The sequence below is a fragment of the Procambarus clarkii genome, chromosome 18 (assembly GCF_040958095.1).
Source record: "Procambarus clarkii isolate CNS0578487 chromosome 18, FALCON_Pclarkii_2.0, whole genome shotgun sequence".
NCBI lineage: Eukaryota > Metazoa > Arthropoda > Malacostraca > Decapoda > Cambaridae > Procambarus > Procambarus clarkii.
In genome coordinates, this window is record NC_091167.1 from 38,664,837 (window position 1) to 38,688,882 (window position 24,046).

The 24,046-nt window shown below is 40.0% G+C and overlaps 1 protein-coding gene across 7 annotated transcripts in view; it reads left to right on the forward strand.

The window, feature by feature from the left end:
• Window positions 1-24,046, forward strand: part of LOC123754421 (uncharacterized) — a 65,883-nt gene that overhangs the window by 27,376 nt on the left and 14,461 nt on the right. For 6 of the 7 annotated variants that reach the window (XM_069326509.1, XM_069326508.1, XM_069326510.1 and 3 more), the window contains 6 exons: window positions 994-1,117; window positions 1,671-1,819; window positions 2,923-3,112; window positions 3,464-3,612; window positions 4,908-5,072; window positions 17,522-17,703. In XM_069326509.1, coding sequence (XP_069182610.1) covers window positions 994-1,117; window positions 1,671-1,819; window positions 2,923-3,112; window positions 3,464-3,612; window positions 4,908-5,072; window positions 17,522-17,703 — 959 coding nt within the window. Of the gene's footprint in view, window positions 1-993; window positions 1,118-1,670; window positions 1,820-2,922; window positions 3,113-3,463; window positions 3,613-4,907; window positions 5,073-6,005; window positions 11,118-17,521; window positions 17,704-24,046 lie in introns of those variants that run through there. The other variant, XM_069326511.1, reaches the window with a different exon arrangement.

Here is a 24,046-nt window from a genome sequence, read left to right on the forward strand (position 1 = left end):
TGTCTGTGGGTAGTTAGCTCCGGGGAGCCGACGGGGCTCCCCCCAGAAAACCAGCGTTGAATGTAATGAAACGCCATTTTCTGGGCGAGTCCCGGAGGCTCCCCGGCATCCCTCCCTCCCTCCGGTCGGCGTTTTTTCGCGTTTTTGACATCCAGCCTCAAGAACTGAGGTGTGGGTAGCCGGCGCGGGGGGTCTGGGGCTCCCCCTTCCCCCTCCCGGGGAGAGGGGAGCTGCACAGACAGCGGCGCGGCAGTGTGTGACGTCACACTAGTTTGCTTGTTTTCGGTTGGAGAGTTCTATCCACTAGTTCGGTTTTTGGTAGCAATTTTCACCAGAATAAGGGTTTGTTTTGGGGTGCTTACCTTTCTGGGTGCCTGTTCCGGTCGATGGTAGACATAGAATGCTTCCAACTACACGGGGGCTTCTATAGGCCATTGCTCCCCTTGCCTCTCTGAGGGGGGCCCGGTTCTGGCCGTGGTCCCCGGTAGGCCTAAGAACTCCATACACATGACTGATGCCAAAGTCTGACATTAGCATATCAGCCAGGGATAGCTCCGGGGAGCCTCCGGGACTCGCCCAGAAAATGGCGTTTCATTACATTCAACGCCGTTTTTTTTCGGCTGGTCCTCGGTATCTTCCCTGGGCATGGGGGTTAGGAACCACAGATACATTCTCAAAACTACAAAGCCTTTAGACTTTCACAGGCTTATCAAACACCAGGGCCAGAACCTGGTGTTGAGAGGCGAGGGGAACATGGGGATCTGAGATTTACCCGAGATAAGAGTAAAACCTCATGGAAAGTACAAGTGGAGGTAAACAAACTATATATTTTGATTAGAGAGAGAAATGATGCAAACAAGGAAAGTGGTAGTTTACTCAATGTCTGAGGCTGCCCAGAAAAGGGCATTTCGTTACATTTAATGCTTGATTTGTACACACACATTACAATATGACTTCATCTAGATTCTAGAGGATAAATTAAATATTTTCCAGGTATCGAACACCCAAACACTCATCGTACGAAGATTTGGAACGAAAGTACTGGAAAAATATCACCTATGTTTCCCCTATATATGGAGCTGATGTTTCGGGCAGCATTACAGATCCAGACGTTAAGGTAAATTGATGTTTCATGTCAACACAAATGTATCCATGGCACTCTGAATAAGAAACTGCTGTATGTTTTTGGATCATTAAAACCATGCACATTGATTGTGATTATTGTGTTTTCTCTTGAATTTAAAAAGTAAATATGCTTTTACTAAAAAAAATGCCCAATAGGCTGGACGGTAGAGCGACGATCTCGCTTCATGCAAATTGGCGTTCAATCCCCGATCGTCCAAGTGGTTGGGCACTATTCCTTTTCTTGTATCCCATCCCAAATCCTTATTCTGACTCCAATTAAGTTTTTCTGACCCCAAATCCAAATACCTTCCAAGTGCTATATAGTTGTAAATGGCTTGGCACTTTCCCCTGATAATTTCCTCCCCTTCCCTCTTCTACTTAAAAGCTCTAGTTACAGGTTTCCATGTTCTAAACACTTATTGAACATTGTAAATAGCGTGTTAAATACATTTTTGTGTACATCTACTTACATTTTGGATTACTGTATTAATATTGCTTATTGCACCTCTTATTTTTTTATTTTTTAATGTATATTTTTTTTTCAGGAATGGAATATTAACAGCTTGGGTTCTATTTTGGATTATGTTAATGAAGACTATGGTATTAGCATTGATGGAGTTAACACTGCCTACCTCTACTTTGGCATGTGGAAAACCACATTTGCCTGGCATACAGAAGACATGGATTTGTACAGGTATGTTTCCTGTATAGTGTCAAATCAACCGTTTAGTAGGCCCTAGGCAAGCCCATTCTTAATTATAATTCGTAAAATAAGCATGTGCTTAGTTTGCTTACGCATTACGGTTGGTTTGTATGTAGATCTTAGAATGTTTTCTACGTCTTGCTCGGGTTAAAATAATTTTTCAACCCCCAATAACTTTTATGTATTGTATTGAATGTGTTATCAATACAATGACGGGTCCTGATTATAATCTTTTTATGGACACATTATCACTAGTTCCTTCATATACACATTGCAAATGTTCTCATACAGGCAACCGTCACAATTGCTGTATCAAATGTGATTTTGGAATGGAATCCATTTTTGTTAAAAACATTTTTTTTTTCTGCTTTGATATTTTTGTTTATGGATTTGTATGGATTATTAAATCTGTGATTGGCAACATGGTCCAATGTGAATTTTGTAACTTGCATATAATTTTCAGATGCTGGTGTGGCATGAACATGATAAATTGATCTAAAGCTGTAGTGAGCAATCTAAAATGCATTGATGGTATTTTGAAGCTAGATAGATTAAGGAATGAAAATGTCATGTGGAGTACAAAAGTTAGTATGTAATAGAATGACGAGAGAATGTTTAGATGGTTTGGTTGTATTAAATGAATAGACGATGATATTGAGTGTTTAAGAGTGGAATTGATTTCATTTAAAAGTAGGAGAGGGAAGTTGTTCAGGTATGGTGAGTGAGTCTGTGAGGAGGCAGGGATTAAGTGTAAGCAGTGTCTGAGAAGGGATAGGGAATTTGTTTGAATGTTTGACATGCTTAAATTAATCCTAGGAAGCACCTCACACTTCGTTGTATCAATCAGTGAGGTCCTTTTATGGATGTTTTGCTTGAGTGTGACAGTGCCAATACTGTGTAATGATGCAGTATGTTGTGTGGAAGATATTGATAAATAATATAACTTTCTTTTCTGTTTTCCTCCAATTTTTTCTCTGCTGATGTCTACCTCCCCACGAAAATTGTAAATGGGGTGAGGGGGGTAGTGATTATGATAAATTCCCTATTTTCAGTTTAATTTTATAATGTACTGTATAAACATTCCTGTATTTCAGTATTAATTATCTTCACTTCGGAGATCCGAAGACATGGTATTCCATACCACCAGAACATGGACGTAGACTGGAACGGTTGGCCAATGGATTCTTTCCAAACTCCTTCAAGGCATGTCCGGCATACCTCCGCCACAAGATGTCTCTTATGTCACCACAGATTCTCAAACAGTATTCCATCCCATTTGACAAGGTTTGTGCAATAGGAAAGAAATGTTTACTGTCCTTAGTTTTAAAATCAAACCAATATAAATAGTTGAATTGCTTTAATTTTAAAAATGTTCACACATTTATAGATGGGTCTCTGCAAATGATTATTATTTTCATTTCCTTAGAAAAGATTAACATTGAGGATGTTAAACTTTTTTTTCTCATTGGTGCTTATTAGTTAGCACCATTAAGGTTTTACAAAATCTGTTGTAATTTTATTTAATTTATAACAAAATTACATTACAATATACAGCATATTATTTGCAAGTTGGTTTCTTGCATAATTCATCATTACTTTATTGAAATTATTTTAATGTTTTGCTTTGTCTTAAAGATCACACAGGAGGCAGGAGACATCATGATAACTTTCCCCTATGGCTACCATGCAGGATTTAATCATGGCTTCAACTGTGCCGAGTCAACTAACTTTGCCATGCCTCGTTGGGTTGAATATGGCAAGCGGGCCACCCAGTGTCAGTGCCGGTAGGTGTTTTTTTTTTTTTAAGTGCAAATTATGTTAGTCTACTGTTACAGTACTGTACTAGTATTGCTTATAATAGTGGCAGGGATCTTGTACACTCTAAAAGTTAGTTTTGGTCACTATGGGCATCCTATTAATGTATTTATTTGTATTTTATATACATTTTTTTAATTCTGTATATTTTGTTAAAGATGTTTTTGTTGTTGTCCATTAAGTGAAGTTGAGGCTGTTAAATATTAAAATATCTTCAGTGGCTAACTAATCCAGTCAGATATGCTGTTATTACACTAACTTAAGCTCATAAATTCAATGATGCCTTTTGTTTACAAACAAATTATTGTGTTGATGTGCTAAGTCTAGATATTAAGCACAGGGATGTTTCTAAGATTTGTTTATGTAAGGTAAACTTTGGAGAGGAAGATGGCTGAGTAGTTCTTGAGATACTGTACATTTACAGGCTTCATTTTTGTATTTTTATGGATTGAGGGATACATTATATACATGTTCATACAGCACTGGGACTTGGTAATAAAGCTTCAGAATGAAAATAATGAAAGATAATTTTGAAAAAAAATAAAAACTTGATACCATAAGTACTAAACACTAATCATTTACAATTAAACTAATACTATAAATATTCATAACTATGTATCACTTATAATGAATCTTTAGTTACCTTAGATTTAGCCAAATTTCTTGTTATATATGATTCTCTTAGGGAAAAGCCTTGATAACAGCTACCAATATTGATATACATCACCGGAACAATCGTGCACATCTTGAGGAAAAAATTAGATAGTTTTCTTCGAGGATTGCCGGACGAACCGGGCTGTGGTGGGTATGTGGGCCTGTGGGCTGCTCCAAGCAACAGCCTGGTGGACCAAACTCTCACAAGTCAAGCCTGGCCTTGGGCCGGGCTTCATATGGTAGTTGAAGAACTTCCAGAACCCCATCAAACAGGTATCGAGCAGGAATCTTGAGATCTTCTTGAGATGATTTCAGTGCTTAGCGTCCCCGTGGTCTGGTCCTTGACCAGACCTCCTATTTGTTACACACCCCAGGAAGCGGCCCGTAGCAGTCGTCTAACTTGCAGGTACCTATTTACTGCTAGGTGAACAGGCACATCAGGGTGAAAGAAACTGCCCATTTGTTTCTGCCTCCACCGGGAAATGAACCTGGAACCTTAGGACTATGAATCCCAAGCGCTCTCCACTCAGCTGTCGGGCACCGTGCACCAATGTAACTAATAAATATTTGCCACTTACCAATTAGCTTATACTGAATAAATGATTTCCAGTGGGGACATGGTAAAGATCTCAATGGATACATTTGTGAAGAGGTTTCAGCCAGAGCGGTACGAACTCTGGCTGGCTGGCAAGGACATAGGCCCACATCCAGAAGACCCAACGCGTTCCTCTGCTGCTGCCCAGCCCTCCATAAATGATGTGCTTTGCAACAAAAAGTGAGTACTGTACATCTTTTGAGTCTTCTGAAGCATGGCATTTGTGGGTAATTGGAAGACACTTGAAATTGAATTCTTGCTTTTTTTTTTTCTTTTGCTATAAAGTAAGGATTAATATGTAACTTTGAACTATTTAATAGTTGATAACCACCATTTATGCTATATTTATCTTTGACTCTGGGACTATCTCTTTATATTGAGCTTCACACAACTTTATGCAACCCCATCAGTGACAAATGAATGCATTGCATGAAACACTCCTCCAAATTGCCTGCCATTGTGTTTTTTCCACCGATGCTGTACCAGTAAATTGTAATGAATATTTTTATAGCCATCATCGTAAGCATTATCATTAGGAAAAATAATGGCTTAAAAGGTTGAGGATATTTTAGATAAATATGACATCTGGCCGTTCACTGTGTAATATATTTTTACTAAAAAGCAAAAGAATAACAAAGATAGGGAAAAATACAACTTGCTTTAAATAATTATATGGTAATTCTTCAGATGTCACTCCAGATGTTGCTGAATAAATATCTAAATCTGATTTTGCATGGGTAATCTGATAGCAAAATGTTTTTTCATGTAGAAGTGCTTGTTGTAAAATGGTTTGGATTTTATAGGTTGTGCAGTATACATATGACTAAAATGGGGATTTTTGTTAATATCTTTGGCTACAAATATCTTCATTACCATTTGCTTGTCCAGAGATGATAATTATGCTTGTATACTTGGATTTCTGAGAATGCCCAGTCTTGAAATTCTATACACTAATCTGTTTTCCATTGCTTTGCTACTAATGCATATTTTACCATTGAGTTCTTCATTAAATAATGACTACTTTTTCATATGCAGCCCACCCTTTGACTATTATGTCTCGTCAAGCTTTTCTGTTAGCTTGTGCATGCGATAGCTAATAGTGGTACCCCTCAGGCATGGTTGTAAGTGTTGGAGCCGCAGTATATACAGCCATGGAAGGAAGAGAGTGCAGCAGATTGAGCCTAATCATCTCGATTTCTGCCGGGAATGCAAGTGGCTCAGGGATCTTGAGAGTGTGGCTTGTGGGCTGGATGAAGTAGCCACGCTCCATCTGTCCCTCCCTCCTGCTGTTTCCCTCCGTCCAATCTCTCCCACCCCAATTGTTCCTCCAGTCCCTGCCTACCTGCCATTTACCTTGTACCTGGAAGAAACTCCCAAGCCAGATAGGGTGGTACATAGCTTCCCCACATTCTTTCCTGCTCCACCTCCCTCTCGAGGGCCCAGACCACTAATTGCTTATCATTGTTCCTTGTGCAATGAGCTTGTTGAAATTAAAACATTTGACAAACATTTGAAAGACCATGCTAAAAACAAAGTGCCTACTAAACATTACTGTTGCCTCTGTGACAAATATTATTCATCTGTTATAAACTTGAGCAAGCACTTTAAGAAGCTACATCCAGGTGAACTAGTTCCTAAACCATTAGAGCCACAGACGGAACTTACGGATCCTCCTCAACCCTCCCCTTCAAGTGACTATGGCACTCTTAGTCCAGTATCTCTGTCAGATCCTTCATCCCCCTCCTCACCATCTACTCTCCTCCTTTCATCTCTGGACTGTGAGTCGTCCTGTAATACTACCTTCCCCTCATTACACACAGAGTTCTCAACATTAACCGGAAAAAAGTTGGTTGTCAGACAGTGTGGTACTCTGAAAACAAGAGGCATTTTACAGAAAGTGAATAAGGTGCAGTCAAAATTTGAAAATATAGACCCAGATATGCTTGCTCTAGCTGAGTCGTGCATTCAGCCCTGTTTTAGAGGATCAGTTATCACAGCATCCTCTGATCCAGAACTAGGGGCTTGTGTATCAATTGTAGATGACAAAGTTTATAAAGAGGCAAGCTCGGGTCCGGAAGATAACTTGATTCGTATTTCTGTGTCGCGCAACAAAATGACGTGTTCAGATCCCTTGGCCCGTTCGTCACCACTACACATCACATCGCTTGATAATTTTGTTTGTTTAATACCAACAAGCAACAGCAAGAAAGTAGACTTGGAAGTCAATTTAAGTTCTTTAAGATCGTCACACAATAAGAAAGTTGACCCAGATGAGCTCAAATTATGCCTAACCTCACTTCGTAGGAAAACAGTAAACCCAGATCATTTAGTTCACTCAACTCCACCACATTGTAAGAGAGTAGACTCGGATCATTTAATGTATTTAACCCCACCACGCAGCAAAGTTTTATGTCGGAAAGATCAGTTAGTGCATAAAACTCCATTGTGTAGTAAAACCAAAGATTCAGATCATCATTTGCTCTGTGTAACACCAACTCAAAGTAAAGCTATTAGCTTGGATCATTTAGTTCATTTAACTCCTCCACAGAGCAAAACAATTGATTTGTCTCCTACCTCAGAGTATCACCGACCTCTTGATCCGAGCTGTTCTGGTGGTATGTCCTTTGATTTTCCAATGAATGCAATTGAAGATATTGAAGGTGACATAATTGAGCCTTATGATGAAGCTAATAAAGAGGATAAAAATGTAATTCCTTTAGAAGAAACATATATGGAAAAAAATCCCAAAATTAAGGCAGCATTGGTTTATAATCAAGATAGTTCTGATGCTTTACAACAGTCTTTTCATACTTTTAATAATACAAGAATTGAAACAAAAGATTTGCCAAGTAAGAAAATTAAAATTATGGAATCAAATGTTAAAGAAAGTAATACATTGCTAGGTTTAGGATTATCTAAAGAATCCAAGGATGTCCAAGAAACTAAATTTAAGGCACCATCATTGTTGGAAATTTATAAGGATCTACTCAGCGAAGTGAAGGAAGATGATTTTGGTATTGGTAACAAAGTATCTTGTAGAAAAGTGGCTTACGATGGAGTCGTATTGGAAGCACAAGAACAGTGCACTTATATGACACTCACCACCCCTCCCAAAGATAAATGTGAATGGGAAGACCATTTTGACCATGAGTGTGATGGACAGCTGTGCTCTCTCTGTGGGATGTTTTGGAAACACTTTAAATCAAGAAATTATGAAGATGAAACTGACATTGAGTCAGTTGATATGGACTTAGCCTCTGTGTGTTCCTCAAACACAGACACAGCCACAGAGAATGAAACAATATTTCATCTTTCTGACAGTGAAATGGAAGAGCAGGGTAGTCATGTTTATGAGACTTGTGCTACAAGTTTTGGCCAATCTCGCTTAGACCATCATTCTTTGTCACTTGTTAATATGGGACAACCGAGACTCCAGAAGAGAGCTTCTCAACCAATGAAAGTTCGACCAAGAAGTCTTCCGGTAAAGAGAAAAAGAGCCATGTCTCATAGAAAAAGATCACTTAAAAAGGCAAGCACCCTTTTCTTAGAGGACATAAACTCTGATAAACGAACGAAGCTGTGCTCAGAGTCTGAGGCTCCTTCAGACAGTAGTAAATTAAATTCCCCTTCACATTGGTCCAGTTTTTGGCCTATGATGATGATGCCCCATTTATCTCGGTTTGTGAACTATGAAGCTGAACCTAAGAAATGTGTCGACAATGACAAAACCTCATTCTCTCCCTGGCTAATTGGGATGCATCCTAGTTGTTTACCGTTTGATTGTAACTAGGTACATGGTGGTTCCAAATCAGAAGCACCTAATTCAGATATAAATAGTTATTTAGTTCCATTTGTACAGTTGCCTAAAGAATAATACAATAATAGTAATAAACCTTGTCATCCAGGGCCAGATCTGTCTACTCTGCCATGACATTCAAAGTTGCAATAAGTCTAGATTTTGATGTGATGCATATTGGAGATTATTCCATTTACCCAATCCATTTTTTTTGGGGGGGGTCACTTACTAACACATGCATTTCTCACCCAAACTTTTAATTTGTTAATATGCGGTTTTTAGACAAAACATAATTTGTATTTAAGCTTAATGCACAAGCATATTTTGTAATTATATAAAGAATAATCATGTAAATATTAGTGATCTGGGAGCCTACAGAGAGAGAGGGAGAGATACCTGAAAATCTCAAATCCTTACTTTATTACTTTCTCTACACAAACTAGCATAGAACTTTCCTTCATATACCTTTAATTCCAGTAGAGCTTTCTTTTTTGGACCCCTAACCCCAGTGGAATGCTTCTTGTGCCTATAATCCCAGTGGAATGCTTCCTTCCTTATACTCGACCTCTTTCCATTTTTGTTCTGTTATTGTTTGATTTTTTAATCTATTTTTCCATCTATTAATGAGTAATTCTTAAACTGGTCGCTCTCAGTTATTGAATCTTTATTCATGCTTGTGATATTTTTATTTATAAATGCCTCGTTTATCTATTTCTAATACCTTACTACTGTATTATAATGTACATTTAGCTGCACTATTCCCAGACCTAATTCACCACCTAATCTGGCATTATCACCTGATTCTTATTCCAACTCCATTCCTGCCCTCTCCTTCCTATTCTGTTCCTGAAGATATCCATTAACTGCATCACCTTCCTTAGTTCCTTCCATGGCTGATACGAGGCAAAAGCTTTGTTATGTTGATTCTGCACTGATGTAGCTTCTTCGAGTGTATCATGCTTTTGCATTTTGCGGATGTGGCTTTTGGGTTTTGAGTCTGGTATTCGGTTACTGCTTGAAGTGCCATTATTATTTAATCCTGTTTATGCGAGTTAATTTGATTTTGTACTGGATGATTATGGTACGTGATATTACGTGTGTATTTTTGTTATAGTATGTGATGCAAGACAGCAGGATGATCCCGCTGTACTTTTATCAGCTTTGACAGGTATTTTAGGTAATGAGCATAAATGCTGGAGTTGTGCAGTCTTTTTTAGTCTGTGCTAACATTGCATAAACTTTGCAGAAAACGGCAGTAAAGTTTTCATTGTACACTTTAAAAAGGCTTGTAATATATATATATATTCTTCCCCCCACCCAGATTTGGCATCAATGTGATTATTTGACCAATGTTGTGTTTTTTGTTGTTTCTCATTGATGTTGCCTCACAAGAAGTGCTTTGTACAGTATATTCCTTTTGTGTTACTGATGTTATGTCTTTTTATTTGACATCTTTATTAGTCTGTGATAATAGATTTTAAGACCCTATGTTTTTTTGTAACTAAAGTTGATCTTTTCTTTAGTATTGCCAATATTGGAAAGCATTTTATATTTATAATTTAAGCATCAAATTGTATTTAATTTTAAGTAATGGATAGATCCGAGCAAACACAAATTTACTGTAATTGTTTGGATAATAATTTTTGTTGTATATCATAAGATTACAAGTTTCGTTTGTGTATTTATTTAATATTTCATAATTGTGAAAATCGTGAATTCACAAGCCTGATATGTACTTCATTGGCCTGATTGAAAGACCAGACAGGAGTTCAGGAAAAGAATGCTTAAAACTGGAAATAAATAGTAGTAGTACTGTGTATTAGGAATAATTGTTTAAGGTATGATTCCAAATATTGTTCATATCCAATTGAGTGCTTCCAAAGGTTTCATGACATAATTTTACTAACGTTCTTCTTTGTAAATACATTTCTGGGATGGTGCACCAAGCCTTCCAGGCTTGGTGCCTTCTTTGATATTTACTTACATTTCTGGGGCTTTCAATTGCTTATTATTATTATTGTTCATTTAAATGCATAATTTCATTAAATAAAATCCCGTAGTCAATTATGTTTTCGAAAGAAAATTGTTTACAAACAATTTTGGTTAATTGGCTGGAAGATTTATGCTCCAAGTAGCTAGATACATACTAGAAAGTTGAAATTTTATTATAGACTAATTTCATTTCCAAGGCTTAGCAGGTCTGAGAATCAGGCCAGTGAAGGCATGAAACAAAACAAACCAAAGGATAAGTCTTATTTAGAAATAGTGCGCAGGTTCCTGAACTAGTCTCAGGATAAGGCATTTTAGGAGCCTGATTGCTGCTTGTTTACCATGTAGAGTTCCTTGCAAACAGCTAACCCAGTGAAGAAAGTTTTTTGTTTTCACTTTTTTTTTTGTATGTGCCAAAATAAATGAATGGCATAAATATTTTTGGTTGCTTTAGTTGCCTGTTTTTATGCATATGTTGATGTCTGTGCATCAATATGTAGTGCACATATGCATGCATCAAAGCACAGTGCATATATGCATACATCCAAGCATAGTGCATATTTGCATACATCCAAGCACAGTGCTTACATGCATGTGTATAATGTGCACAAATGTGTTCATAGGCTCAGACATGCTTGCTCATACGTTTAAGCACATGTACTCGTGCACATGTGCTCATGCACATGGGCAGATGCGCAAAGGCTTGGGCAGATGTGTTTACTGGGTCATACATGGAAAGGGTAGAATAAGATATTGAAATACGAGTAAAATCCACTCTTCTTACCATGATGGGTTGAAAGTATCAACACGGAAGTGTTTATGAAATGTGGTCGTGGGTGGCAGGCCTCGCTCTGCAGGTGGCGAGTGACACCGGGTGGTGAGGTTGGCAGGTGTCTTGTTTCACTTGGAGGCTTTCGAATGGTAAATCTAAAGTATTTTGTTAAAATTCATTACAAATTTTCCTCTACATACGTAAAGCTTTTTCATCATTTACAAACTGTGTTTACATTACAATCATATTGTATTCTCTGAGGCATGGCAGACAAAGGAGTATCATGTATTTAGGTGCCATTTTGTGACACTGTTTTGTGTGTGTGTGTGTGCAAGAACACTAAAAGAAAAAAATTATCTCGTTCTTCCCCGGGATGCTTTTTTGCCACGTGTTCGGCTTGAAGGAAGTGTCAGGATCTCATGTCTGCCAAGTGTTTGGATGATACTGTATATACATATATAAGTATATATGTATATACTTAACATATACAGTAATTGAATTTCCATGCATAATTTTATTTCCAATTTCAGGTACAGTACCTGTACCTTTTCATCTGCTTTCTTATGCATTCCACTAACTCATTTTGCATGTTTGATTAATCAATAGATTGTATATGACTATTGTAATAGAACACTGCATCTTGCTTATATTCCATAATTTTTCTTAATTTTTGTGCTGTACTTTGCCTGATTTTCATATTTCCTTTGTTCATTGTTTTTGACAATTTGATGTCACATTTGTTACATCAGTTTATTGCTTGATAATTTTAAGCTTTCATTTGCTAATACATTCACTTGCCTTCAAACACTGACATATTTGTGTTTTCTGCAGTGCTGTGCTAATGTTACAAGTGTTGACTGGAGGAAGGGCTTGTATACCAAGAGTCTGTTTTTGAAATATGCCCCTTTCCTAAATACTATGCAGGTAGCCTAATAACCACACCAGAGGAATCATTAGGGTCAAGTATTGAGAATATCACCTGGTGATCAAGTGGGTAAAATCCAGCCCATCCTCCTGTTTAGGCAGTACATAAAACAATTTGTGCACTCACCAGTTTGTACTCGTCTATTTGTGCTTGCGGGGGTTGAGCTCTGGCTCTTTGGTCCCCGCATCTCGACTGTCAATCAACTGGTGTACAGGTTCTTGAGCCTACTGGGCTGTTTCATATCATCACTTGAAGCTGTGTATGGAGTCTGCCTCCATCACATCACTTCCTAATGCATTCCATTTGCCAACCACTCTTAACACTATAAAAGTTCTTTCTAATATCTCTGACTCATTTGGGCACTCAATTTCCACCTGTATTCCCTAGTGTATGCCCTTTGTGTTAACACTTTCGCTCACCCCGCGCGCCACCCCTCGACAGGGCGATATGGGCCCCAGCGTGTCACGGAAGCGCGCGTTAATTCCGAAAAGTGTATACTCTCTTCAACTTTGTCACCTCAATTCTCCTTCTACGAGAATAAATTTGGTATCATTGTGTTCGCAATAAAATTCTCTACAGCACTAAATGCATATAAACTCCAAAAGCCCGGCTAATTACCCGCAGCAAACAGAGAAAGTGCGAACGAGTTACCCGGGAGCGCGCAAACGGGATAAAATGTTTTCACTATTTTCACTCTGGTCACCTCAATTTTTGTCCTAGGTCTTTCATTTTGGTCTCAATGGGTTCGTAATAAAATTCTCTAGAGGAACATTAGCATATAAAAAAAAACACCTGGTCACGCTCCAACCGCCGACGAGTTGAAGACGGGCCACGCGTTAGCCGTGAGTGAGCGCTCAGAGGCCTTCCTACTACACTCCCAATTCCCACCCTTTTCAAGCCTTTCTTTCGCAATTTTCTTCCTGGAAGGGCCTTGTTCATGATTACTATCCATCGTGGAGTAAGCGTAGATAGTTTCTAAAGCCGCAGTAAGAAATATAGCCACGGAAAATAGCCGAAATGTTCACACGTTTGAGATGCGAGGGGAGACGACATTGGTCACAACAGTGGAGCAAAGACAATGGGCCCACGGCGTGTGCCAAGCCGCCTGAGGGCCACGAGGCTCAACAAAGGAAATGGGAAGACATCGGCGCACATTTTAAAACCAGTCCCCAAAAAATCGGATACAAACCTGATTTTTGGCGAATTTTTAAAGTGGATGACGCAATGCTGCGTCATCCCCGGCATTACCGCCAGTAAACGGATGACGCAATGCTGCGTCATCCCCGAGCGAAAGTGTTAAATAGCATGTCCTTGTGTTAAATAGCATGTTCTTGTGTTAAATAGATTTGTCCTTTACATAGGCCAAATCTAGCCTAACTTTTGTCTAAACTAAACTGAGTTCAATACAATACACATCTGGTTGCACACATGCAATACTCTGATAGTAGTAGTCTGGAAACTGCCTCTATTCTCAATTTTAAAGCCAGCTGGACAAAGAATTGAATGTCAGGAAAGGTATATTATTGCACAAAACGTAAAGCAAGGCTGGTAGACATGACATAAAGAACTAGACCTCACTTTCCTATAGTCAGTGTCAGGGAAGTATTCATTTGATCATCTTCCTACCCATCCTTTCCTGCCAGTCTCACTATGTCTCTCTCACTTAAAATGTTAAAATTTTTTCTTGAATATCAGAATTCCTACAGTGCTTTCATCCTTTTATATTTGCTAACTTACCTCTTTATTATGTCATCCTTGTGTAGTTGATTCACCTCTTAACACCCTGTTATCATCTTTTTCTGGGGGGAGCCCCGTCGGCTCCCCAGAGCTATCTTGGCTGATATGAATGTATTTGACCCTGGCATCAGTCAATGTGCATGGAGTTCTAGGCCTACCGGGGACCACGAGCCAGAACCTGGCTCTCTAAGAGAGACACGAGGAGCAATGGCTCCTTGTGTGGTTGGAAGCATTCTGTGTCTGCCAAAGTCAGGCACCCAGAAAGGCAAGCGCCCCAAAACAAACCCCTATTCTGGTTAAAATATTGCTACTGAGAGCCGAACTAGTGTACAGAACTCCCCAAATGAACACGAGCAAACGGGAGAATGACATCACCACGCCGCTGCCTGCACATTTCCCCCCCCCCCCTCCTCCTCCTCCTCCTCCTTGGGAGGAGGAAGGGGGAGCTTCAGACTGTCCCCCCCTCCCCCTCTGCACCGGCTATCTACCCTACAGTTCTGTGGCTGATGTGGAACTGTCATGGTCATGTACCACAGACTCCAGAATTGTCTAGTTTTGTGCCTTGTGGTGTGGTGCTGTCTCTTCGGTGGTGTGTGAGCCAGGAGTAATTTCTCCAGTACTCGGGCTGCATGTGCCTAGGGTTCCCATTCCTAGGTGCCCTGTAAGTACTTTCCTTGGGGGGCTTGGTTACCTTCCACAAGTCACCTTGGGATTTACCTCTGCTGTGTCTTTTGCTGCTCGGTGATTGATCGCCCTTGGAGTTGGCTAGGGTGTTTATTGCTCCCCCGTTTGCCTCTGGGTAGGGGGTAGTTTTCGTCACTGGTTGGAGCACAGGGTACAGTACTGTGCAGCTAGTTATCACCTCTCATTGTATCTGGCTTTGTTCCGCCTGGGCACGTTGTCCTCTTGCGTGGCTTTTCTTTTCATTTTTGTTTTCCTGCCTGATGGTGGGGTCTGCCCCTTGGTTTGGTCACACCATTTGTATTTTAGTAGTCCTCTGTTGGGCCCCCGTGAGTGTACACGTCCCGGAGGTTCAGCTTGAACAGTTTGCTTAGGGCATGACTCATGCCGTCATGCCCTAAGCCGTCCTGGTCGTTAGACCAGGCGCTCTCCCCTCTCTTCTTGGTTTGTGGTGGCCCCTTCGGTGACTTCAGTGTGGTGGCTCTTTTTCTTGTTGGCATTGGCTTCTGGGGGTCTCCTCTGGCACTAGGGTTTCTATGCTTTTGGTCCTGGTGGTAGTTTGTTTGTTTGCATCCGTCTCCTTTTCTGGCAAAGATTGAGACTGCCTCTTTCTGGATGGGTCCTTGGGTTGTTGATGCCTGGTTGGTCAGGCTGGGAGTGCATCATGCATTGTGTCCGGTTGTGGCTCTCTGCCGTTACCTGCGCACAACGGCCTCAGTGGCTGGGGACGCGCTTTGGGTTGACTCTGGATAGATGCGTGGTCTATCCTCGTGCCCACGACGTTCGTAAGTTTGCTGCGTTGCCTGCCGTCTTCAGTAACATGTCTTGGGCTGACATTTGGGCACTGGGTTTTTTGAGGTCGAACAGGGTCCTGGGCGCTCGCCACCTTGTCAACATTCCTGGGCCTAGTTGGGCCTGTGTTGTATTGGGTTGGCAGTTGCAGCCAGTTATCTCGACTTTGTGTTGAGAATCGAGGGCCTCCCGCCTCCCGGGTAGGTCCCTCTTGTTTTGTCTTTGTTTAAGTAGCTCTGGGGAGCCGACGGGGCTCCCCCCAGAAAACCAGCGTTGACTGTAATGAAACGCCATTTTCTGGGTGAAACTTGGAGGTTCCCCGACAACCCTCCCTCTATCTGGTCAGCATTTTTTCACGTGTTTTGACATCCAGCCTCAGAATTGCAGGGCGGATTGGTGGTGCAGGGGTCTGGGGCTTCCCCTGCCTCCTCCTGGGGAAGGAAGGGGGGGGGGGGGCGAGTTGCACAGACAGCGGCGCTGTGACTTGATGTCATGCTCTTTTGCTCGTTTTCACTTGGGGAGTTCTGTCCACTAGTTCTGCTCTCGGTAGCAATATTTTAACTAGAAAGGGGGTTTGTTTTGGGGCGCTTACCTTTCTGGGTGCCTGACCTGGTCATTGGCAAACACAATACTTCCATGAGGAGTCTCTCTGAGGGGGCCTGGTTCTGGCTTGTGGTCCCTGGTAGGCCTAGATTTCCATGCATATTGTCTGATGCCAGGGTCTAATACATTCTCATCAGCCTGGATAGATCTGCGGGAGCCTCCGGGTCTCGCCCAGAAAATGGCGTTTCATTACATTTAAAGCTGTTTTTTTGTTAAACCCTTGTCATTCCATTCACATATTGTTTAGTCTGTTTTTGACACTTCCATGGTCTGTATTTAACTATGTATTTAACTATGTATTTAACTATGTTTGATACTCTTTTGATGCCAGTTCAAGATGCCCAAAGAGATTTCACTCAATTTTCAAACTGTAAAAATTTACTTTGTTTTTTACTTGAATTTCCAATTAGCATTCTACTCGACTTTTTTTTTTTATTAATACTATTTAGTAATACATTTGTCCCAATTTTCAAGTTTTTGTTTGAAAATCTGTGTTCCATTATCTAGAATTTTTAGTTAATTTAGCCAACTATATTACTTCTGGAGAGTGCTGTTAGTTAATTAATGCTGGTGTAGGAATGATGGGTTTTGATAAATTATTTGTTATAATGATCAAGTAATGTATTCTTTGAAATACGCACCTAAGAATCGTTTTAATTTTAAACTATGGTGTTTGATTGTAAAATCTGAACATAGCTGTCCCAGTATAGGCGAGTGTTGTCTTTGGCCTATTAGTTATGTCTCGGGAGAATCTGTCCCTCTTTATTCTGGGAAGTCTAAAACTAAGACAGCTTCTGAAACATATGCCAATTGATTGCTAAATTGATATTGCCTTGTGTTAGACTGCCGACTTTGTTCAATATCCATAGTGCAATTTGTGCAGTAGGGAATTGTTATGGGGTATGGTCATACCCTGTTGAAGACAATTCAACTAAGCTTGTTTTATGTTTGTTAAAACTGTATATATATTGTTAGGCCAAGATGTTTTAGATGATGATAGGCCCTTATTAGGCTCGATTGAGTTAGGTTGATTAATGTAAGATAGGTTTTAATAATCGGTAGCAAACCATCTTGTTTGCTTAAACATTCGATAAGTCATATTGTACCTATGACGTGTATCCATTATTATAGCTGACTTTTCAAGATAAAAACATGTATCATTAATTCAAGGTAAAGAAATTTAACTACGGTGTATAGTAACTATTTTGCAGCCAGAAATCAATTGAATCATGAACATGAATGTTGTGTATATTTAGCATAAAAGATGCTAGCATTCCTATTTTCAACTTAAGGTTACTCTTCTAACACCTCTTTACCCCCCTACCCTGTCACAGGAATGTCACTCCATCCCCATTGATTGAACAGTTGCTAAAGCAGTCGCCCAAGAAAAAGAAGCTCAAGCGTCATCCAATCCACCAAAACAAGAACGAAGACGAGTTGATTTTCCACGATGAGGAGGTGGACGAGGAACTTTCACAGGTTTTGGATGATATCTATGCCAAAGCTGGAGAGTCATGTAAGTTGCTTTTCCAAGTTACAAAGGTATTGTTTCCTTTTCGAGTTGTCGCTAGTAAAGATGGCTCAAAGCGTGATTTGTCAATTTTCAATGCGGTGAAAGTTAACCCTTTTCATCCCTTTTGCCTTTTGTATTTACTTCACTTTTCTTGACCACTTTGGAATAGTATACATGACCACTTACAACTAGACTTGACAACATTTTTACTTAATTTATATACAATATATATTTTTAAGTGTCATTTGAATTTACTGTATTTGTTTTTAGGAATGATTTATTTTAATTATAATTGTGAATGTTTATTGCATTTATTTATACAATTTTGTTTTCAGCTGACTATTTTATGTAGAAGAGTTTGTCTCAATCCCATTCTGCTGCTCTTCCACACCTTAACTCAAATTGTCTACACACAATTTTTTTTGTTCTTTAGTAAAGTCTCTCTCTAATCTAATCTGTAATATTTATTGAATATTGCAGATTAGGTTATTTTATTAAATTTTAATTATCTGAATACTTCTGTCAACTCAATATGTAGAAGTGAACATGAAAATTTGAAAGGTGTGTGTGTACAGTATGAGGTGGTAGGTTCGGCCAGCGCTCGTACATTACTTGTACTCGTACTGCATTATGATTACACATTTGTTATTCTCTTCCCCTGCTACATAACCTTTTCGTCTTGGTGCCTTCTTTGATAATTACTTCTCTTCCCCCTAATGTTCTTACCTTTGATATATGTATTGAACTACAAAGATGACATCTCTCTGGCATGTACCTGCATTAATATGTAACCGGTCACTTATTGCACACAAACTCTTGCATGCGTTACTTCCTGTATAGAAACTTCACAGAATTTAGCAGAACTTTGCCAACTCTATATATATATGCTCATCACACTCCAAAGTGCGTGTTTATTAACTTTGTCATGTTTTTTTTTTAATGTTTATAAATGCTTTTCAATCTTCCTTGTGTAACTTCTTTACAAGCTATCTTCATGCAGACATCTGATTATTGCATCTTTTTCCCTATGAAACCTAATTTGCTCATCTTTGACCAATTATTATGCACTATAATTATCTATACAGTACTCCCATAATCACTTTCCTGCAATACACTTTGCCCACTGCACTTATATTCCACTATATTTCTCATATTTGCAATGTTTTCCATCATTTGTATTCAGTGGTAATGTTATCTTGAGATGATTTCGGGGCTTTTTAGTGTCCCCGTGGCCCGGTACTCGACCAGGCCTCCACCCCCAGGAAGCAGCCCTTGACAGCTGACTAACTCCCAGGTACCTATTTACTGCTAGGTAACAGGGCATCAGGGTGAAAGAAACTCTGCCCATCATTTCTCGCCGGCGCCCGGGATCGAACCCGGGACCACAGGATCATGCCACCAGCTCCCCTAAAGGAAGCCGGTGGCATCCTTAGACATGAAAGCTCTCTGTCTCTCTCTCTCTCTCTCTTGCCTTATAGCAAATTATCCACATTATCATTTTTTCTCATTTAAATATTTTTGTAATACATAACTCGATATCACTTGCAACTTTCCCGCATTTCAGCATCATTACTGATGTAGCTTGCCTCTTCCATAGATGAATCGGCTAGCATACGATCGTTTCCTCTTCTGACGCCATCAAATTCATTCATGAGAAATATTGAGGCTCTACAATGGGATTAAACCCACATCCCTAGACTCCCCAGACCTCTCTTTATTTTATTCTTAAACACCATGTTCTTGTGCAAATTCAATCACGTTCATGTTATCTCCTGTTTTTAATCACTGCCACCTTTTAGATATTCACTTGTTATCTCTCACACATTATTTTAACAATAATGTTAACATTTGCCACTTACTCTTCCTCCAGATTCCCTAATGCACTGGCCTGCCTTCTCTCTATAAAGAACATCCAAGAATGGTAGCAACTGGGTAACTGTGCATTTCCCAGTTGCTGCTGCTCTGTTGTTTTCCTTTTGCTTATATAAATTTTGTCAATGTGTGGAGGGAAGGGAAGAAAGGGTATGAATGGTGTCTCCTTTAATCCTTAAAATACTAAAATCATCCCACCATTTTTTTTATTACCTTTCATGTCAGTGTTACTATTTATCAGTATGGGAAATCATACTAATATCCTTATTTTGGACTGGGCAGTGTCAACCTTCCTTCTGGCATTTGTCAACAGTACATTATGATAGCAGCTGGGTTTAAAAAAAAGTATGTGTGTGTAATTACCTAAGTGTAGTTACAGGATGATAGCTACGCTCATGGTGTCCCATCTTCCCAGCACTCTCTTGTCATATAAAGCTTTGAAACTACTGATGGTTTTGGCCTTCACCGCCCACTCGCCTAACTTGTTCCAACCGTCTACCACTCTGTTTACAAAAGTGATTTTCTTATATTCTTCGGCATCTTTATTTAGTTAATTTAAATATATGGCCTCTTGTTCTTGAAATTCCGGGTCTCAGGATTTCTTCCCTATCAATTTTATTGATTCCTGTTACTATTTTGTACATAGTGATCATATCGTCTCTTTTTCTTCTATCTTCTAGTTTTTGCATATTTAGTGCCTCTAACCTCTCGTCGTAGCTCTTGTCCTTCAGTTCTGGGAGCCACTTAGTGGCATGTCTTTGCACCTTTTCCAGTTTGTTGATGTGCTTCTTAAGATATGGGCACCACACAACCGCTGCATATTCCAGCTTTGGTCTAACGACAGTCGTAAACAATTTCTTTAATATTTCTCCATCCATCCATTTAAAAGCAATTCTGAAGTTAGAAAGTGTAGTATAGGCCCTTCACACAGTGTTCTTAATGTGATCATCAGGTGATAATTTTCTATCTAGAACCACCCCTAGATATCTTTTATCAGAATTCTTTAAAGGTTTCTCACATAATTTATAGGTTGTGTGGGGTCTATGTTCTCCTATTCCACATTATGTTCTCCTATTCCACATTCCATAACATGGCATTTGTTCACATTAAATTCCATTTGTCAAGTGATGCTCCATGTTCTTATTTTGTCCAGGTCTTCTCGAAGGGCATGACAATCATCAAAGTTTCTTATCTTATAATCTTAACATCATCAGCAAACATGTTCGTATAATTCTGTGTTCCATTTAGTAGATCGTTTATGTAGACAGTGAACATTACTGGTGCAAGAACTGAACCCTGTGGTACTCCACTTGTGACATTTCTGCAGTCCGATACATTGCCTCTGATTACTGCCCTCATTTTTTTATCAGAAATTTTTCTAAAATGTGTGTACTCACCTATTTGTGTACTCGCCTATTTGTGCCTGTCGGATCGAGCATTTACTCTTGGATCCCGCCTTTCTAGCCATCGGTTGTTTACAGAATTTGTTCATGCCTAGTTGTACTCGCCTAATTGTGCTTGTGGGGGTTGAAGTCTGGCTCTTTGATCCCGCCTCTCGACTGTCAATCAACTGGTGTACAGATTCCTGAGCCTACTGGGCTCTATGAAATCTACATTTGAAGCTGTGTATGGAGTCGGCCTCCTCCACATCACTACTTAATGCATTCCATTTGTTAATTACTCTGACATTTAATTTTTTTTTTAATGTCTCTGGCTCATTTGGGTACTAAGGGATTCTTAAGATATGGGCACCATACAACTGCTGCATATTCCAGCTTTGGTCTAACAAAAGTTGTGAACAATTTCTTTAGTATTTCTCCATCCATGTATTTAAAAGCAATTCTAAAGTTAGAAATACCTGGGTCAAAGTCAAAGAGTTCTTAGTGATTTTATTTTTATATATATATATATATATATATATATATATATATATATATATATATATATATATATATATATATTATATATATATTATATATATATATATATATATATATATATATATATATATATATATATATATATATATATATATATATATATATATATATATATATATATATATATATATATATATATAGATATATATATATAATAATTAATTAGCATATAAATATACATATATATAAATATGAGCATATAAACACACACATTTATATGATAAGAGAGTGCTTGGAAGATGGGACACCACGAGCATAGCTCACTTAATTGATTATTACACTCGCTTACTTAGGTAACTATACACACGGTTGCAGAGAGTAAGTCACAATAACACAGCTGAAAATAAACCAACTCTCACATTTCCCATCTTTTCTGGGGGAGCTATCCAGGCTGATATGGATATATTAGATATCTGGCATCCAGTCAATGTGCATAGATTTCTAGGTCTACCAGGGATCACGAGACAGAACCTGGGGCCAGATTCACGAAGCAATTATGCAAGCACTTACAAACCTGTACATCTTTCCTCAGTCTTTGATGGCTTTGTTTACAATTATTAAACAGTTAATGAGCTCCGAAGCACCAGGAGGTTGTTTATAACAATAACAACAGTTGATTGGGAAGTTTTCATGCTTGTAAACTGTTTAATAATTGTAACCTAAGCCATCAAAGATTGAGGAAAGATGTACACGTTTGTAAGTACAGTACTTGCATAATTGCTTCGTGAATCTGGCCCCTGGCCCCCTCTGAGAGGTATGAAGGACAATGACCTATAGAAACCCCTGTGTGGTTGGAAGCATTCTATGTCTGCCATCGACCGGGTCAGTCACCCGGAAAGATAAGCGTCCCAAAACAAACTCCTATTTTGGTGAAAACATTGCTAAAAAGAGCCGAACGAGTGGACAGAACTCCCCAAATGAAAATGAGCAAACTAGCATGATGTCACCACGTTGCTGTGCCACAACCTGCACAACCCCCCCCCCCCTCCCCAGGAGGGGAAAGGGGCACTCCAGACCTTCATGCCAGCTACCCACCTTTCAGTTCTTGGCTGATGTGACACTGACAATGTCGTGTGCCTCTGGCTTCAGCAAATTGTTCAATTCTGTGCCTTGTGATGTGGTACTGTCTCTACAGTTGGTGTGCGAGCCTCGGCTCGGCCACTGGTCCTCGGGGTGAGGTCCCTGGGGTGAGGGGTTGTCTTGGGGGCCTTGGGCCCCGTTAGACCCCGCTTGGGTTTTTGTACCCTTGGAGTGGGGCTTGATTGTTACAAGGAATGGGGATTCTCTTATTCTCCCTCCTATGTATGAATTGGATTTGGCGTCTACCTCCTCCCGGGTTCGGTTCTGTGATCCCGTGGGTTTGTTGGTTCCGTCTTTCCAGAGGTTTCGGCTTCCCATCTCATGTGGTGCGGGAGGCCATTACGGCTTGCCTCCTGTGCGACCCGGCTTATGCCTTTGTAATGGATCCAAATTTGTTAGTGTATGGATCATCATGTCCTTACTGGGTTTGTTATGAGATTCCGGAGTATTCCTGGTTGGCAGACGGTCCTATCTTCTCATTGAAGGCTTGGCATGCGTTCTGTCAATCCCGCATGCTTTAGTGGCGGGAAGCTTATACGGTGTTGCAGGTTTTCCTGGGAGGTGGGGGGAGCAATTTTGAACATCTCAATGCGTGTTTGTTCGTCCCTGCCCTTTCGCAGGATGTTGGTGTGGTGCAGGTTCATTGTGCAGGTTCCTTCCCTTTCGGGTGCATTGGTCGTCTCTTGACTGGGGCTTTGTGGCCAGTGCTCACCAGGCCAGCCAGGGGTAGTGGGGTCCGTCTTTCTGACGGGCTCACAGCATGGTGCGGAAGTCCGCGGCTGTGTGGATGTTGCTCCAGAGGGTTCGGGTCGCTTGAGGAACTACGATCAGGCTCCGAACATGGTCCTGGCCGCTCGCTACCTGGTCAATGTTCCTGGGCTTCGTAGGGCCTGTGTCGCATTGGGTCGGCAGTTGCAGCCAGTTGTCTTGACTTCGCGTTAAGGAGCGAGGGCCAACTGCCTCCCGGTTAAGTCCCCATTTTTGTTTTTGTCTTTGGGTAGTTAGCTCTGGGGAGCCGACAGGGCTCCCCTAAGGAAACCAACATTGAATGTAATGAAATGCCATTTTCTGGGCGAGACCCAGAGGCTCCTCGGCAATCCTCCTTCCCTCCGTCCGGCAGTTTTCACATTTTTGACATTCAGCCTTAACCCTTAAGCTGCTAAAGGTCAAGGGAATTTTTTTGTCTTCTTAAAATGTTTCATTTGTGTTCCCTGAGCATAGGGAAATATAAACAAAAAATCTTAGGTGACAAATTTTGGCCACAATAGTCCGAGAAAGTCAGGCAAAATGTAGGCGTTGACGGAGCAAGCGTCAGAGGCGAGCTGTCAGGCAGCAGTTGCCACGAAGATATTATTACCTAATTATTTTAATATCTCTGATTGTTTTTTCTTAGTTTTTTTTGCAGTAATATTATTCAATAGTGTGTAGTGTGTTATATTCATAAAATAAAGAGA